The 16,464-nt window shown below is 42.5% G+C and overlaps 1 protein-coding gene across 1 annotated transcript in view; it reads right to left on the bottom strand.

Annotated features, from left to right (window-relative positions):
• kcnk9 (potassium channel, subfamily K, member 9) overlaps window positions 1-15,515 on the bottom strand; it is a 41,813-nt gene extending 26,298 nt beyond the window's left edge. Inside the window, exon 1 of the mRNA XM_076754850.1 lies at window positions 13,996-15,515. Within this exon, the coding sequence (XP_076610965.1) occupies window positions 13,996-14,608 (613 nt within the window). The 5' untranslated portion in view covers window positions 14,609-15,515. The remainder of the gene's footprint in view (window positions 1-13,995) is intronic.
• Window positions 15,516-16,464: the final 949 nt, after the last annotated feature.

Below are 16,464 nucleotides of genomic sequence, written 5' to 3'. Positions count from 1 at the left end.
GCAGTGCCCACTTGATTCCCAGCCTGCTGTTAGATTCAGGTGACACAGTTCAGTGGTCTCCAGCTTGGACCCTGACAGAACAATAGACATTCTCCCAGTGCAAGATACTTAAAGGATGGTATTATCTACAATTTCCTATTGTCAGCAAATTCAGCAAAAGGACACAAAACAAGAATGCAGTAGTCCGCCTCTCAGTACTTTCAGACTTCCCATCCAAGCCCATTTGTTGCTACTAAAGACTTGAAGTAAAGCAGTGACATTTTTCAAAATATGCTTATTAGCGTTCTTGCAGAGTTTTAGATGGCAAGATCAATCCCACTCTCATATCTGTCCATTAAATCCATTAGCCTGGCATAAAGACTGGATGCAGGGGGAAACAGCTGCCTCTCTCCAAGGTTAACTAACCCGCTCACAATTAACACGTTGCATCTTGTTTCTTCTAAAAGAAAATGCTGCAGTGCACGCTTTCGTTACACCGATACTGAAAAAGAATAACGCAGACCCACCTGTGAGTAGCAACTACAGAACAATCCCCAATACGTTTGTCTTAGTAAAGTATATGAAAAGGTTGTCTTAAAACAGCTGCATAGTTACCCATCATCCCACAGTCTGTGTGATGTGCATCAATCAGGACTAACCACAGTACTGCAAACAAACCCTTCATTGTAGTATAACTAGACCTAACAGCAACTATTACAGCAACTCTTACGATATTATAGTATGTATAATGTATACTAATATTTATATTGCTCCTGTGCTTAGATCGCTTCACTGGCTTCTGATAAAATGAAGAAATAATTGCTGTCTGACCTGCTCACTGCTCACAAACCCCCCAGAGCTCTCAGGTCATCAGACACTGGCCTCCCAACCGTACCCATGATCAGAGGTGAATCTGGTGAAGGTATATTCAGTTGCTATGGGCCAACTCTGTGGAACAAACCGCCTGATGATACAAGATGTGTCACAACTGTGCAAGCTTTAGACATACTTGTTCTCTCAGGCCTATGGCTAGCCAGTACCTCCATCTGTTTGTCTGTCTGTGCGTGTGTGTGTGTGTGTGTGTGTGTGTGTGTGTGTGTGTGTGTGTGTGGGTATGTCTATGTTGGCGTGTAGGCAGTTGATTAATAATAAACATTCTGGTTTGTATGTGTTTAATATGTATTCATGTTCTATTTGATTTTGTTCATTTTTGCTGTGTGTGAAGCACATTGAGGTTACATTTCATAAATTTGACTTGACTTGACCAAAGGATGCTCTCCTGAACATGACTTCCTGAACAGTGGCCCTTCAGTGAATTCCTTGAGTCTCATTATCACATGTTTGTGAGGCAACCAGCAGAGGTTAGTTGTTCCTCTCTGCTTCCAGCCATGATCCTGGCTCCCGGCTCCATAGCAAACAAAATAATGATGTTGATCTTCTCAATCTTCTTCAAAAATGTCTAACTATTCCTTCACGTAAAGGGCACAAATATGTAGTTTCATTTTTTTAAGAAATGCTCAGCAATTTTCTGAAACAACTGGGCAGTGTAGTTATTAGAGAGCATTATTTATAAGCAGGTGGAAATAGTGCATTTGTTGAAAGCACTTTATTTGGAAGTATAAACTGAAAGTGAGTGCACCAGAAATTTTGGTTATAATATGCAATTGATTATAAACTGTGATGGATGTTCAAAAAACTGTTTGGGTAATAATTTTATCATTTGCCACATTTTTTCTTCCATGTAATTTGGGCTAACCTGTGGGTTCGTCTCATCGTGCTGCTGCTTGTGTTTCTTGCCCCATGTGACTTTTTTGAGCGACCCCAGCAATTAAGTTGGTGAATGCAATGTTATTCTAACCTATAATAATGATGGCTTAGCTATCGATTTCAATTATCCTCCAAGTAAATGTAAATGCTCACATGCTGGAGTCCATTATACCTCTCTTGTGGACTGATAAGGTTTATCTCATCTTTTTGCTTCATCTCATCTAAAGCTGTAATAAACAAGAATTATGAATTAAGCTTCTTTCCTCATGAGCCCGGCATGCATGTCATAAGGTTGCATATCAATATTTCAAGGAAATAGCTGCATTAATATTTTTGTATAATTCATAAGAAGAGCCCTTTGCAGTCAGCGTCTGTCATCATATTTTTATTTTCATGTAAAGCCATGAGAGTCATGTTAGACACAGTATAAAACTTGCACATCAAGGTCTCAGTATCAAGTAATTACCGCACTGCAGTTTGTTGGTATAAACCTTTGTCTATCTGGATCACTGTTTCTATCAAATTTGACATTTATATTGGCATTCAGTGCTAGTACATTGTGCCAGGATGGTAAAAGGTGTGCTTGTTTTATTAACTGCAAAGTGCAGGAGTTCACTGTGTGCAACATTTGTTCGAGCTGGTGAAGCAGGTGCACTGATATCCTATGTTATTCTTATATTTTGACATTTATTGCAAACCAGAGGGGATTTCAACAGCAAGAGCAGAGATTCTGAAAGCCACAGTGACCACATGAGCACCGTGTACATATGTGATGGGAAAGTTTTTCCTTCATGCCTCCATCCTCTTCTCTCCTGCCAAAATCTACCTCCATTTTCTTCCTCAGTGTTCAGCCAACATGGTTCCTCTCTGCCGGCTGCATAAGAAGGACACCACCTGAACCCTGGCCCCCTGACTACAAAGAGGCACTACGTATCATCAAGCTACAGCTCACCAAACCCACTCCTCACTTACACTGGCCCAGTTGAGCCTGGATGAGCCCACTGTGCTCAGCGCTGTACTCTGTGTCATCTGTGCAGGAGTGGAACAGCCATTCGCCACCACTTGAATCCTCTAAGAAACTCTGAGGGTGAGAGGAAGCCTCTCGCTGGCCTGTGGGCATCTGAACACATTTATCTCTATGACAGAGGCTTCACTCGTCACACACATGAGAAGCCTCTCAACAAATGGCGACCACGAGCCACTGATATTGTTGTGATGGATTAAATCAGCGGCACAGTGCAGAGAGGCAGCACCAACAACAATGGAGGGAAGCAGTGAAGCTAAATATGATGCACATTTTTCCAAATTCCAATTTATTCAGCATGTTTATTTCGGATTTCACCTGCGTTGTCTAGTGGTTGCTTCATCTCTGTGTGTAGCTCTATGATTAATGCTTACCTCAGCCTCAGGCTAGTTGCTGTTTCGAGGTAGATAGCTGTGCGACATGACTGACAAGTGTTGAGCCGGGAATCAGACCAACTTGAGGGGAGCACAGCAAGATTTACGCACGCTCTGCCTAAAGGTAAGGAGTTAGATTCAGTAGCTTTAAGGGCCCTGTCTCCAGGTGAGATGTGCGGCTTATCTTGGCTGCTATGGATGGGCGCTTACACATTATTCTTCATTGCACCTTCACCTTTTTAGAACAGCCTTAAGAACATCATCCTGCATTTTACAGCACATTTTATAAGCACGCAATAAATGGAATGTTTGAATTTTGCATCTTAAAACCTAACTGCACCTGAAATGTCTGTAACGGTCACTCATTGCACGGGAAGACTGTTTACACACTAATGGCGAATGTGCTGGGTCAGAACTGAACCACAAAGTCAGTCTGTAAAAACTGTGATGGATGTTTACAACAGATAGTTTGGCACTAGAAGAAACGTCAGGGTATCACCAAAGGTCTCCTGGCATTTTTATCTGATCAAGCTCCAAAAACACTAGGTTCTACATGTCCCATAATGCACCTTGACAGCATCTTTAGAACTTACTCCAAACTCCAAGTATGTAATGAAGGTGTTGTTGTACATGTGCTGCCGCTAAGCCTGAGCTGACATAACCCCTGATGATGTAATCAAAAAATAACCCCTGATGACATCTTCAAGGTTTTTTCCTCAGACTTTGCAAAGCTCTCTTCAGAGCCACAGACGGCATTATGTGACTCTTCTCACAGGGTGAGTCGCACTTCTTAAGACGAGTAAACTGACGCGTAAAATCGAAAGAGCGCCCCTTTGAAACGAGGAGAGTTGGACGTACTACCGTCCCTTATATCTCTCTTTCTGACAAACGATAGCTCGCACCATTTGCTTTTTTAAGGCAAAGCCACAGGGGCAAACAGTGCTGCAGCAAGGGACCTTGTGAGCACAGTTTACCCTCTGTGAAGTGAAAATAGACCAGCCGGCTCCAGAGCCAGTGACTCCGACAGCGAGCATCAGCACCACAGGAACCCATTCCCATCGATCTGTGTGGAGACCTCCATCAAGCTCCCGGTAGGACACCCCAGCAAAGTGAAAATAATCTACTGGCTACAAAGTGCAACTGGTGTGAACGCCTCGAATCATTTTTCAATAAGCAGCAGTCAGATGATATATTAACAACTTTGATGTTCGGAGAAGTAAGGCGAGTACAAATTCATCCAGCATTATAAGGAATCACTGCAGGCTGCCAAGATGTTCATTTACAGCACAGATTTGATCTCCCAAACTGGGGACATGGAAATATAATCTGAAGTGAACAAAACCGCAACAGTCCATTAATCATTGATGGATCTTGTTAAATACGTCCAGGTAATATAACACCAGTGTTGAGGGGATAACAATAGAGGAATCTTTGATATTTAGCAAACAGGCCTACTTGTGGTTTTATTCAAAGCTCCTTCTTTAAAGTGACTCAAGTGGGAAAGAAAAAGAAAAAAGAGAAACAGTAGAATCCAAAATTCATGGAAATACTGATGCAAAGTCTTTGAATGAAAGCCGTGTTACACTGCAGCACATTCATTCAGCTCATACTGACCAACCACTCTGAGCTTATGACTGCTTAAACAAATCAAAATGAACATGATAACATTTTAAATACATTTTTATCCAATACTTCTCAGGGTATTTCACTAAAAACAATCAACCTCATGGTGGCTCTAGAGGAAAAGTCAGGGGATCACCAAAATCCATAAACGTCATCTTTTGGAGACCAAGAATATCTGAACAAAATTCATCTCGGTCTATAATAGTAGCTGAGATGTTTCAGTCAAGATCAAAGCAGTCGACTGTCCCTGAAGCGCCACTAAAAAGCTAAAATATGGTTATCGTCTTTTAAAACAGACTCAGACCACAAAAACCTATTTCCTGACTTACTACCTCTGACACCAACCTCTGAAAGCTGTGCCTCCACTCCAACAAAATAGAGATATATACGGTCACCTGAAATTGTTGTCTTTTAAAGAACCATGTCCTGCTCACCTCACTGCCAACATCTTCTTCACAGGGACTATTTCTTTGATAAACAGATGTTCCTCGAAACAGCTGAAAACGCGTTCTGTGGATTATGTAATGAGTAATGGGGACAGACGCTGTTTTGTGTTTGTGCTTTGTGTGTGGTGCGGTGAGAGCTGAGTTGTTTTTTTTTTTTTTGTCATTTTGGTTCGACTAATCCTTGCAGAATAACCATATGTTTTGGCATAAATGCCTGGAAGCTAAATGTGTCTCAAAAAGACTGAGGGAGATTTAATGGTGCACTGCAGCAGAACAGGTTGCTGTGTGATTTCAGGGAGGTAAATCTGAGAAATGTGCTTTCCATAAAATTTGTTTTGCTTGGATAACTGCAAAAGATTGCCAAAAACAACATACAGCTGGTGAAAAAAGGCCTTCATTTACAAAATTGTCACTTTATTCTGAAAATGTCTTGCTGTCATCACATGGAAACCATAAAAAGCATAACCTAAGCCTTTAATCGTTATATAAACACCTGTTATGAAACTCAGTGTCATGCATTATGAATGAGCAAATCACCTGGATTTCAAATATGCTCAATCATTTTATTGACTGCTGCTTGAGAAAATAAGTCATGAAATCCGATGTCCTTGATGTATTGGAGATTTACATAATCCATACTAAGTAATGGGAAACCTGGGGTATTACAGCCCATATGTCATCAAGAAAATTCAGATGAGTAAGCGGGTTTATTGGCCCTCTTCGTGGTTGTGCCTTTTGATGTTCGCCTGAGAGCATGAACAAAGGACACCAACACAGCTGGAGGAGCGTCAACAAGTTCTCTTTGGGAATGAAGGAACCACACTTGGGAAAATGCCCCTGACACCGTACATCCACCTCTCCAATCAGTCCTTGTCAGGATGCAGCGTAGATGGGCAATCTGCGCGTTCCCCTGCACCACGCCACCCTCCAGCCCACCTTTACTCATGTTCACACACACTTAAACACACAGCAATCACGGTGCACATGCTCCACATCTTTAGGACTCCACCAAACAATCCCTGTCAAGATTCCAGTGTGTGTTATTAAGCAGAGGATGACAGCTGAGTGGACGCATAGTGCTGTTTCTAGCAGCTTTGTCTATGTGGAGAGTCAGACCAATCACAGAGCAGAATATCCTCACCCTCATATGCAACACATTACCAGATGTGTTTCTTATGGTGCATCTAAATCATATAAAACGCTTTTATGTTGCTATAAAATTACAAATTATTATTATTATCAATGTTGGTCTAGTCTATGATGGCTAGATTGATAATGCACTCACTTTTAGCGGACTCATCCAGGTGAAATAACATGTGAGTGTAAGTCAAGACATCCTGCAGACAGACGTGTTGGTGGCAGTTGCTGTGCGGCGTAATGGAAACTGTGACTGGCACAACAGGTCCAGCGAAGACGCAGCATCTGACTCATCTTCACAGAGCAGTTTTATTACAGAGGACAGGTGATTAATTTACCCGTGAGGATGATATAACACCAGAAAAGAGTTTAATTTGACCATTGTAGAAATAATCATTCACTGACTCCTGTATATTAATGCTTGCTTTCTTTCTTTCTTTTCTTCCTTTAGGATGAGTTTTTATGACCAGGGTATGTTTAATCTGAAAGGCGTCACTCCAAATCCACAGCTGATTATCATCCAACGCTGCACTTCCCTTCAACTCTCAGAGTGGTGTTAGCATTTAGCCTTCTTTTCATTCTCTAGCCCCCAAACTCCACACACTGAAACCCTGAAGGACGAACCTGAACGCACCGGACCAGTGCATCCCATCGTCATCATCATCATCACATCATCATCATGCACCACATGGCCAGATCTCTTCCTCGCCACAGAAAATGAATGGGATCCACCTACTTGACATCCATCAACAAAACCAGTGTGTCTGTGCCTTCACACCAAATGACAGATAGTTCGTAACGAGCTAAAGTATAGTAGCTCAGTATTAGCTTGCTAACTACTGGACGCTGAGTGTCAGTTAATGCAGCTTTAATGTACTCAGATTACATTTTAAGTAGAGTCCTTATACATACGTGCACGCTATTTTAAAGTTCTGTGAACTTTTAAACCATAATGCTGCTGTTGCTTGTTTCTCACTTTGTTCCATCCTCATTTTCGGTATCAGGATTTTTTTTAATCAAATACAAAAAGGTGAAAAGGCTCATTGTTGTCCTTGCACTGCCCTTCTCAGATCTCACTTAGCAGTCAAACATTGTGTTCAGCAGTCTGACACTTTCTGTGATTTTACTGCTCATGCCTACCAAACACTGCTATTGCTAATATGTTACTCTATCATAATTTTTGCACTGACACTGTGCATACATTGTATCTGTTTACCATCACATTTGTCTGGCAGTGGCCTTTTATTAAAAATGACATCTTGGCCAGTTTTAGCATTTGAGAACAAACTGACGGACACTCCAACAGCAACAGCCTGTAAAATCTGCAATTAATTTCAATTCTCTGAACACATTTTTCATTTAATTATTGTCTGTAGCAAACATATTCTTCATTTAAAAGCAATTATGTTTTTGTCTGCCATTTAATAATGCCTTAAAGAGCCGCTCACCCTGATTAAACTTCATTAGTCTGGCTTGCAGGAGGAGTGTTTTTCTGATGTTTTGGTGACAGTGTTGATGCTGTTTCAGAGGCTTCCTGTGTACAGCAAGTCAGAAAGGAAGCAAATACCAAATTGTTTAGAGACCAGAATTTTGGTACAATTTGAGCCATTGTTAAAAAATGTCATATCAGTCAAACCCTAAGCTGCTATCTGCTGTATATTCCAGGAATGCAGCAGAGATGATTTTCACCTTTTAGCTATCTTTAATCTCCCACGAGCGACTCAGCGCTGTGAGAGAGGTGGGTATATACACGCACTGCTGCTTTCTGCTGGTGCTTTTCTCCCTCCGAGCAGAGTTGAGAACACCTTGCGCTCACCACATGCTGTCATCACTAAGTGTCACATACGGTGCAATTAGTCACAGGAATAAATAGAGTCAGCCTGCAGGGTCAGACTGGATGGAGGGGTGCTGGGGAGGGCTCTTACAGCCTGATCATGGCGACCAACAAGACAGGCTCCTCAAGACAGCTGGTCTGACATGTGCTAACAGGATCACAGCTGGGCTTCACTTTCGGACCGTTTTTTTCTTTTGATCACGCAGTTTATGGAGGTGTGATGATAATGATGATGAGCATCTGAGCATGGATTACCAGCAGAAGTTTCCCCGAAACTGGAGATTTTACTGTGTTTAGTCTATTATCAATAGAGCACAGTCAGATGAGGCCTCCAGCAGTAGATTACACAGTTTTTTAATCCTCCATGAGTAAGCATGCAGCCTCAGATCCTCAATTTAAAGTGCAGCCTTGAGAATCAGCCTCTTTCATACTGCAACTACTACTGTTATTACCATAACTACTACTGCTGACACTTCAGCTGCCATTACTACTACTACTAATGCTGCTGTCACATGTACTATTAGATGTTTGAATGACACTGGGATTATACTGGATCTAAATTCAAAGATAAAAACTTTGGAACAACCTTCTGCTACTGCTGCTCTCATGATTATTACTGTGCCAAAAGGTCTCCTTCATTCTTAAAGGAGGCTGATGTGTTGAGCATCAACAGGAATCATTTGTGTTGCAATATTACCTCCATTAAAATTAAGCTTTTAGTTAAGTTTAAATGAAAACTTTCTTGTCAAACCCAAAATGACATATATGGTAATTAAACTTAATTTAAACCAAACCATATGTTATATATCACTTATCTAAAAGTGGAAGATCTGTAGTTGCACAGTTTGGCAGTACTGGTGTTCTTCTTCTGGTTACTGAATGTAATGTAAATGTAAAAAAAAAAAAAAAAAAAAAAAAAAATAGTATTTAAGAGGGGAGACAGGTTTTGTGAGCTGTGTGATTTGGGAGGAACGGAGACGGAGTGCCATTTGTTTCCTCTGCGCTGAGCAGACTGTCGTGATTTAACAGTTTCATTTCTCCAAGAAATGGCTCAACAAAACCCCAAACCACCAGATATCATTTTAATACGGACAAGTGTGCTAACTTTGTCTAAAAGCCTGAGAAAGAAGACATGACTGGTCCATTTAATCATTACTGCTGTGAATTCTACAGTATAATCACTGTGTATTCATGGTTTGTTGGTGATTTAGGACTGGTGTTGTTCTGTTGCTGACATGTAGGCCTGACATATGAATTAGTTTCCTTTGCTTTATCCTTTACTTTGTTTTATTGTTTGAAATAAAAAATGTACATGTCTGTCCGACGACTACTGCTTATAGTACTACTGCTGTTTACAATTGTTATTACTACTGCTGCTGTTTCTATTACAACCACTATTATCACGACTACTACTATTGTTACTGAAGCTGCTGGGATTACTAAAACTGCCAATACTACTACTAGACTATTATTAATATGGCTACTGCATCTATTACAACAAGTATTACTGCGATTGTTATACTACCTCTGCTTCCAGTATATTATACTACTTCTTCTACCGCTGCTACCACTAGTACTATTACTACTGCTAATACGGCTACCACTACTACTATTGTTAGCACTGCTAATATTGCCTCTACTGCCACTATTACTACAACTAAACCTTCTAGTAGTATTTTTTCCCCTACTTGTACAAGGATATCTGCTACTGCCGCTGCCATTGATATAAGCACTGGTCTTATGGCAGCTCTGGAGACTTTCCTAAGCTGGCAAAACAACTCCACCGTCCCTGAAGAGATCAGCCCAGCAGAACTGATAGCAGCCCTTAAATCACATCATTTTAAACACTTTCTCCATCTACTTTTGCTTCTTCTTTGACATTGTATTATTTACTTTCCCTTACATTTTTTTTATCACACATTACTTTCTTGTCAGAATTGGTCTTTTTTATTTTGTGAAAATAAGATTTCCTTATCACTGTTATTTACAATAACAGTGACAAATAATGCAGTGCAGGAAGATAATAGAAGACAGAGTGGGACAGAGCAGATGAGGTTGCTGTGAACCCAACATTCTGCATGTACGTGATACCACATGTACAAATGCCAAGGCTGTTTTGACGATGCGGTGCAGAGCGCTGTCCAACACACTGCTGCGACTCTTTCAGATTCATATTTCACATTTATCAGTCACAACAACAGTCGCAGTGACCTCTTCACACTCTGTATCTCCACTTTTTATGTTTCTCTGCTCATTTATTGAGGTTTTTCCTGCGTTACACTGTATTCATCTTATCCCGCTAACACATCACAATGTCCAGTTAATTAGAATAATGGAGAATTCCATCATAATACGGAAAAAATAGTCTTGGAAATAAAGCACAGCTCTTCATATATTCAGTGAACAGACGTAGTGTGTGGGTCTCTGCGTGTGCGGGACCTGCTGGCTCTTACAGTGTTTTGGTGAGCTGGATCGTTAGATTTCTCCAGGGGTATTTGGCCTTTCTTGTGATTTATCCTGCTGTAAATGTACACAGCCGGCAGTGAGCGCGTGGCCACACATATCTTAATAGACATCTTTGTACCATTTTTACTGTCCCACATGATGACACTACATTTAATTAGTTTCCACAGACAGCTCGCGGTTGACACAGTCCAAATTGTTTCCTTATCTTTGCAGCAGTTTCATTTTTGCACAAAGCTACTTTCGACTTTCACTTTCTGTGGTCAAAAAGAAATTTTTGAAAAATCTGTTGATACAGTGCAGAGGACTAAATCCAGTTTCATTATTTCTAAGAGGAAAATTTCTTTCAAAGACATTATCAGGTGAGAGTATGAGATGATAGATCTCAAACTGTGAGCTGAATGGTATATTTGAGTACGGTCTTCCAATCAGTGAGTGAACTCATCAAATCAAAGCTCCACTGCCTAAAGACATGGATGGCTGGGTCAAATACCACCTGCAAATAGTTCTTAGCTTTGGATTTAACCTATTTGGAGTGCCAGATGAAATAGGTCTGCCTTGTGAAGTCTGGATAGTTGAGCAAATTACAAAAAAAAAAAAAAAGATATCAAACTGACATCAAGACACTTTCCTGTGATTGTCTTAAACTTCATGGTCTGAGGCATCAAGGAAATCCCATCTGTCCCAAACTTCCAGTGATATTGCTCAGACTGAACATATTGTACCAGCAAAGATGTGACCTGATGCCTATTTTGTCCATTCTTAGCTCCTCTTTTGTTGAAAGTCACCTCTCATACAGCAGGTCTTTGCTCCAATGTGCACTGTTGAACATTCAGCATTGAACAGTATAGCCAATGATGAGCCTGGTAATATTCTGTACTTTTGTTTTTACCATCTCGTGAAACAACCAAAATCAACAATGTGTTCGTCCGTTCGTACCTTCCTGCTTCCACAGCCTGTGTTTTGTTCTCTGTCGCCACTGAAGATGTAAATCTTTAAGAATGAGTCACAGATGTATCGTTTCATTTTCAAAATGACACTAAATGACTCCTGAACCAGCTGGTCACTGTAGTTTTTAGCAAATGTTCCTCAAACAGGAGGAAATTGTGCTTTTGTTGCGGACTATTTTCAGCTGTGGATTGATACACACTTGGTGGTCTATGGTTAGTTTTTACAGCAGCAGAAGAAATGACAACGTTTATTGCAAGTGGCTAATTGTTATGTTTTTAAAAGTTTTTATCTTTAGTGGAACTATATGGCAGAGAGGAAAAATATATATCAGACAATATTTGTTAGTGGGGTCATTTAGTTGTTGGTTTATGGTCTGTTCATGGGGTTTGGTGACAATTAGAAAAACACAGAATATCACACAAAATGGCACATAAAATAATCAAACTGCTGTTCAGTGCAGTGAATAGTGTTGTGCTGTTGTTTGAGACAGTTGCGTGTGTGAAACCACCTCTTCAGAAACTCATGGCGTGAGTATTTCAGTGTAATTTGGCAGAATTCATCTGTTTAGGCAGCAAATTGTGTACAATTATAACACAATGTGGTCATGCTAGGTGTGTTTCTGTTTGTAACAGGAGAGTAATTTGGCAATAACATGGATTTCTTGCAGTCAGCAAGAAAACAATAATTTGTTCTGACAGAGTTTTCTCTTCTTTTGCGCTTTTTGCACAATCTAAACAACTTCTTTTCCACAGCTGGACGTATGAACACAGGCAGTCAAATAAGGTCATTCCTGCGCTTTTTGCAGGAAAGCTCTGAATGTCCCCTGAACTGTTCTTACTATTGTTAAGAGTGTGTTAATGCATAAAAGCGGCCTGTTTCCTACAGAGGAGACACCGTCCGCTGCAGTAAATGTAACCACTTCACAGAACATGAATATTACAATGGCTCTCTTTGCTGTAGCCTAGAAACAACAGTGGATCCACCTTCTCTGCTCTGTGCAGTTGTCCCTTTTAAGTGTTGCCTGGCAAACTGGAGGACAGGCCTGGTGCATTAGTTTCCCTCAGCTAAAAGTCCTCATCTTGAATAACAGTATCTGACTTCCATAATGGAGGAAGCGCGTCTCTGTGACCTCTGCGTAAAAGGAAGTTCATTTCAAACGCTGCGTCTACCACATGATCTGCACTCCGCTGATTGGAAAGGTGGAATTTTAACTTGCGCCTCGCACATTGAAACTCATTAAATGAACTCCAGCTCAGTCCACTGAGGCTTCACCCAGCATTGTGGCGATTTAAATGCAGGAGGAATGTGGTTTGATTGTGGAGCGTAAACAAAGAGAAACTCGGTGGACCCCTCCTTCACAGCTTGAAATAAATCTTTATGACGCAAATGCATCATCACGAGTCGCGTCAAACTGATGTAATCCATGTTTCCTTTTAGGGGGAATCATATCAATTAAATGCATTGATGAAAACTGGATGGATTTGTCCTCACGGGGCGATCAGCTGCGCTCATCGCTCACTCCTCTTCATTTACATTCACTTGTTGTAGTAAAGCAGTGTTAAATAGCTCTTTGAACACACGCCGCTTGTGTGTGTGTGGAAGCCTCCCTGCGCGACCCTGTAATGTAACGTAGAGCTAACCTCAGGAATAAAGATTAAAAGTAAACCCGGATCAGTCGAGAGGCGTCAGGTGAGAGTTGCTGAACTCTCGTCCTGCCTGCGGCTGAACTCGGAGGAGCTGTCCGTTCAGCACCACACCACCGCCTGCTGCTTCTCCCCCAGCCGCTTTTTCAATCTGTCCCGTTCTCAAAGCCTCGTTATCCTCCCGCACAGCCCCGCGTCTCCTCTCCCCAAGCTTTAAAAGGACATCTCGGCACGTCTTACAACCTGAAGTCCTCATACTCTGTCATGCTCTGCGCTGCATCCTGGTGACGCACCGCCAAAGTTGAATCATAACGTACTACAGCTGCACCAAAGGAAATCATATGTATGTGTGAACAGTCTTCTGAGGGCGCTACGTCATTCTTCAAAGTCATCTGGCCTAAATGTGATTTGTAAACTGTGAATCCAGATATCCTCATGTTGTCACATCGCGGTGACACAAAGCTCAATCCTCGCACTACAGCTCCCTTTGGAACAACTAGTACACTGCAACATGTTACTTCAAAACTTTATCTTAATACTTGTTGTACAGTATCAATGTCTGTGATCAGGTCGGACTGTTTGTGACTCCTACTGAATATGAACATGTGCTTTCGCGTACTTGCTCCCGTTTAACTGCCTTTAAAATGTATTTGCCCCTATGATAAATTAGGTCCTGTTGCGCAACAGTGAGACGCACCTGTAATGCTTATGAGGGCTCGGTTATACACGTTTTAGAGCTGGGACTGAGACTTACCTATGGTGGTGATAACCGTGATGGCAAAGTAAAATGACCCTGCGAATTTCCACTGCACCCCGGCTCTGTGGGGCTCTGCCTCCATGATGATGGTCTCCAGTTTGCGGTAATCATCCTCGCTGATGTTATATTTCCCCTGGAGACGCTTCTCTTCGGCTTCCAGCTGCTCTTTTTCCCGCATCTCGAAGTCGGACTCCAGGGCGTCAAAGACGGCGGCCCCGACGAGCAGGTATGTAAACGTGCAAATGATCAGGGACAAGGTCCGCACGTTTTGCCGCTTCATGGCCAACAGGAACCGGCGACCGAGGGGCTCATGTCCCCTCGGATTCCCCGGGAAGGCGCAGCAAGCGTGGGGGAAGCCGTGTGGACAGCGCCTGGAGGCGGAGGCGCATAAAGGTGCGCTCCGGTGACGGTGGCCGCGGTGGACGCCGGAGTCAGAGCAGCGGTGGAAAGCCCCCGCCTTGTGGTGATCCCGGAGACAGAACCCCAGATCCTGCTCCTGGTTTGCGGAGAGACACAAGAGACTACTCGATCGCCTGGACCAGGAGCCCTGCAGCCGAAAGACCCTGCGCAAGACCTGCCCAAACCAAGTCCTCCCGGTGCGCAGTGCCATCAACAAGCTGCTTCCAAGATCGCCTGTTGGTCTCTTCTCTCCTCCAGTGAACTATGCTGATCTGAATAAAAAATTTCCAGACAAATAAAAGATCTTTGACGGATCCCTTTTTTCTTCCTTTTCTTTGATGCTTCACTCTCACTTTGTCTGTGGTGTGATTCACAATGTCCTATAACTGAGCATCTTTCCGCTTGTCTCTAACTTTCAGCTGAACACCAACCTGTTCATTGTAACATCGTCAGCGTTCAGCCTATATTCAGCAGCCATTCCCCACACACACAAAATCACATTTCTGTGAAATCCTTAAATCTTCCTCGCAAACAGAAGACATCCTCATCAGAAAATGTGCTGAGTCGTCGATAAGACGGGAGGGTCACAGAGTATCGCAGAGGAACATCAAGTTTGGAAATGTTACTCTCACAGTGCGCAGACCATCACATCAGACATTTCGCAGCATTATTCCTCATTTCAGCTGCTTTGTTCCTGGATCAACTCACCACTTGTTATAGGAATAACAAAAAAGAAACATTCCAAGCACGCAGCAAATCACCACCGACAACAGATTCCATCGCAAAGAAGAGTTTCCCCAAATCTCTGTCTTTTTTTTTCAGCATGTGGAGAGGATGGAGCGCGTTAGAAAGAAGATACTTTGAAGCAGGAATACACAACATTCAGAAAAGGCTACAGCGCGCTCCGTGCCCGCAGCGGCACTCATGCTCCGTTGCGCACATCCAAGCCCCCTCTCCCGCACTCTCTGCTGATCACTTTTAAGCTGCTTTTAGAAAAAGAAAGGGGGGAAAAGGAAAAATACATGTGTTGTCCCTCGTCGTGCGGGGGGCCTCTGAGTTTAACCATGCGTGTCACGAACTGCCCGTATTTTGAAGGCTCCACATTTTATGTCTCCACACACTCCAGACTCTAATCGGTGGGCGTTGCTCCTCCTGTCTCTGTGCTTTTCTCTTTCCAAGTGTCACGAATCATCCACATTCTGGCCTGATGTATCTGTTTACTCTGGGAAGCTTTCTCTCAGGGAAAAATCTGCTGGGGTACAACTGACTGCCTCCCCGCGTCTCCACGGCGCGCGACCCCTCCCACGATGACCACTCCTACTCATTATATGGACAGAGAGGGTTTACTTCCACTCAGATGCTCACATTAGTGCTTTTTGCACTCCTGCAGCGGCGGGAAATCAGCGCTCCAGTCCGGGTTCAGCCGCACAGGCTGCTGCGCTGTCCAAGGTTCTGAAGGCTGACAGACTGATGCTGCACGATACGATCCAACTCACTGCGCACGCGAACACGCGAACACACACACACACACACACACACACACACACACACACACACACACACACACACACTTTGAGGAATCATAGAGACGCATCTTATGCAACAAGGAGGAATAAACATAAAGAAATTGTTAGCGACAATCAACCCAGAGACAATAAGGTTGGACCTGGGCAGAGCAGGCCGGACCCTCGAGGGGCCCACCGGCTCCAGGCTGACAGTGTAGCTAATACCTTGTTGTCATTTGATTAACTGTTACATTATTTGTTGGTAAGTGATAAGGGCCTTAATGTCACCAATGACTATGACCCGATCATGGGGCCCCTTCCTGTAGGGACCACAAAGTGTACGTCTACGACCTTCATGCTTTCAGTTTACACTGAGGAATGTTTAACGAAGCTGCTGCTCAGGCAAAATATGCAGTTCCAGTGATCTAAAATGATTTGTTTGTTATATGTTTTTGTAGTCTAAGAGTTTTGATTTGAGAGTTTTTGAAGTGTTGTTCTTGATCTGAGCTATATTACACTGGTGGAGGAGGAAGACTGTTAAGTGTTCATGCTAGACTGAAAT

The sequence above is a fragment of the Chaetodon auriga genome, chromosome 17 (assembly GCF_051107435.1).
Source record: "Chaetodon auriga isolate fChaAug3 chromosome 17, fChaAug3.hap1, whole genome shotgun sequence".
NCBI classification, from domain to species: Eukaryota; Metazoa; Chordata; class Actinopteri; order Chaetodontiformes; family Chaetodontidae; genus Chaetodon; species Chaetodon auriga.
The sequence above is the reverse complement of the archived record's forward strand: the minus strand, read 5'-3'. Positions and strand labels throughout refer to the sequence as shown.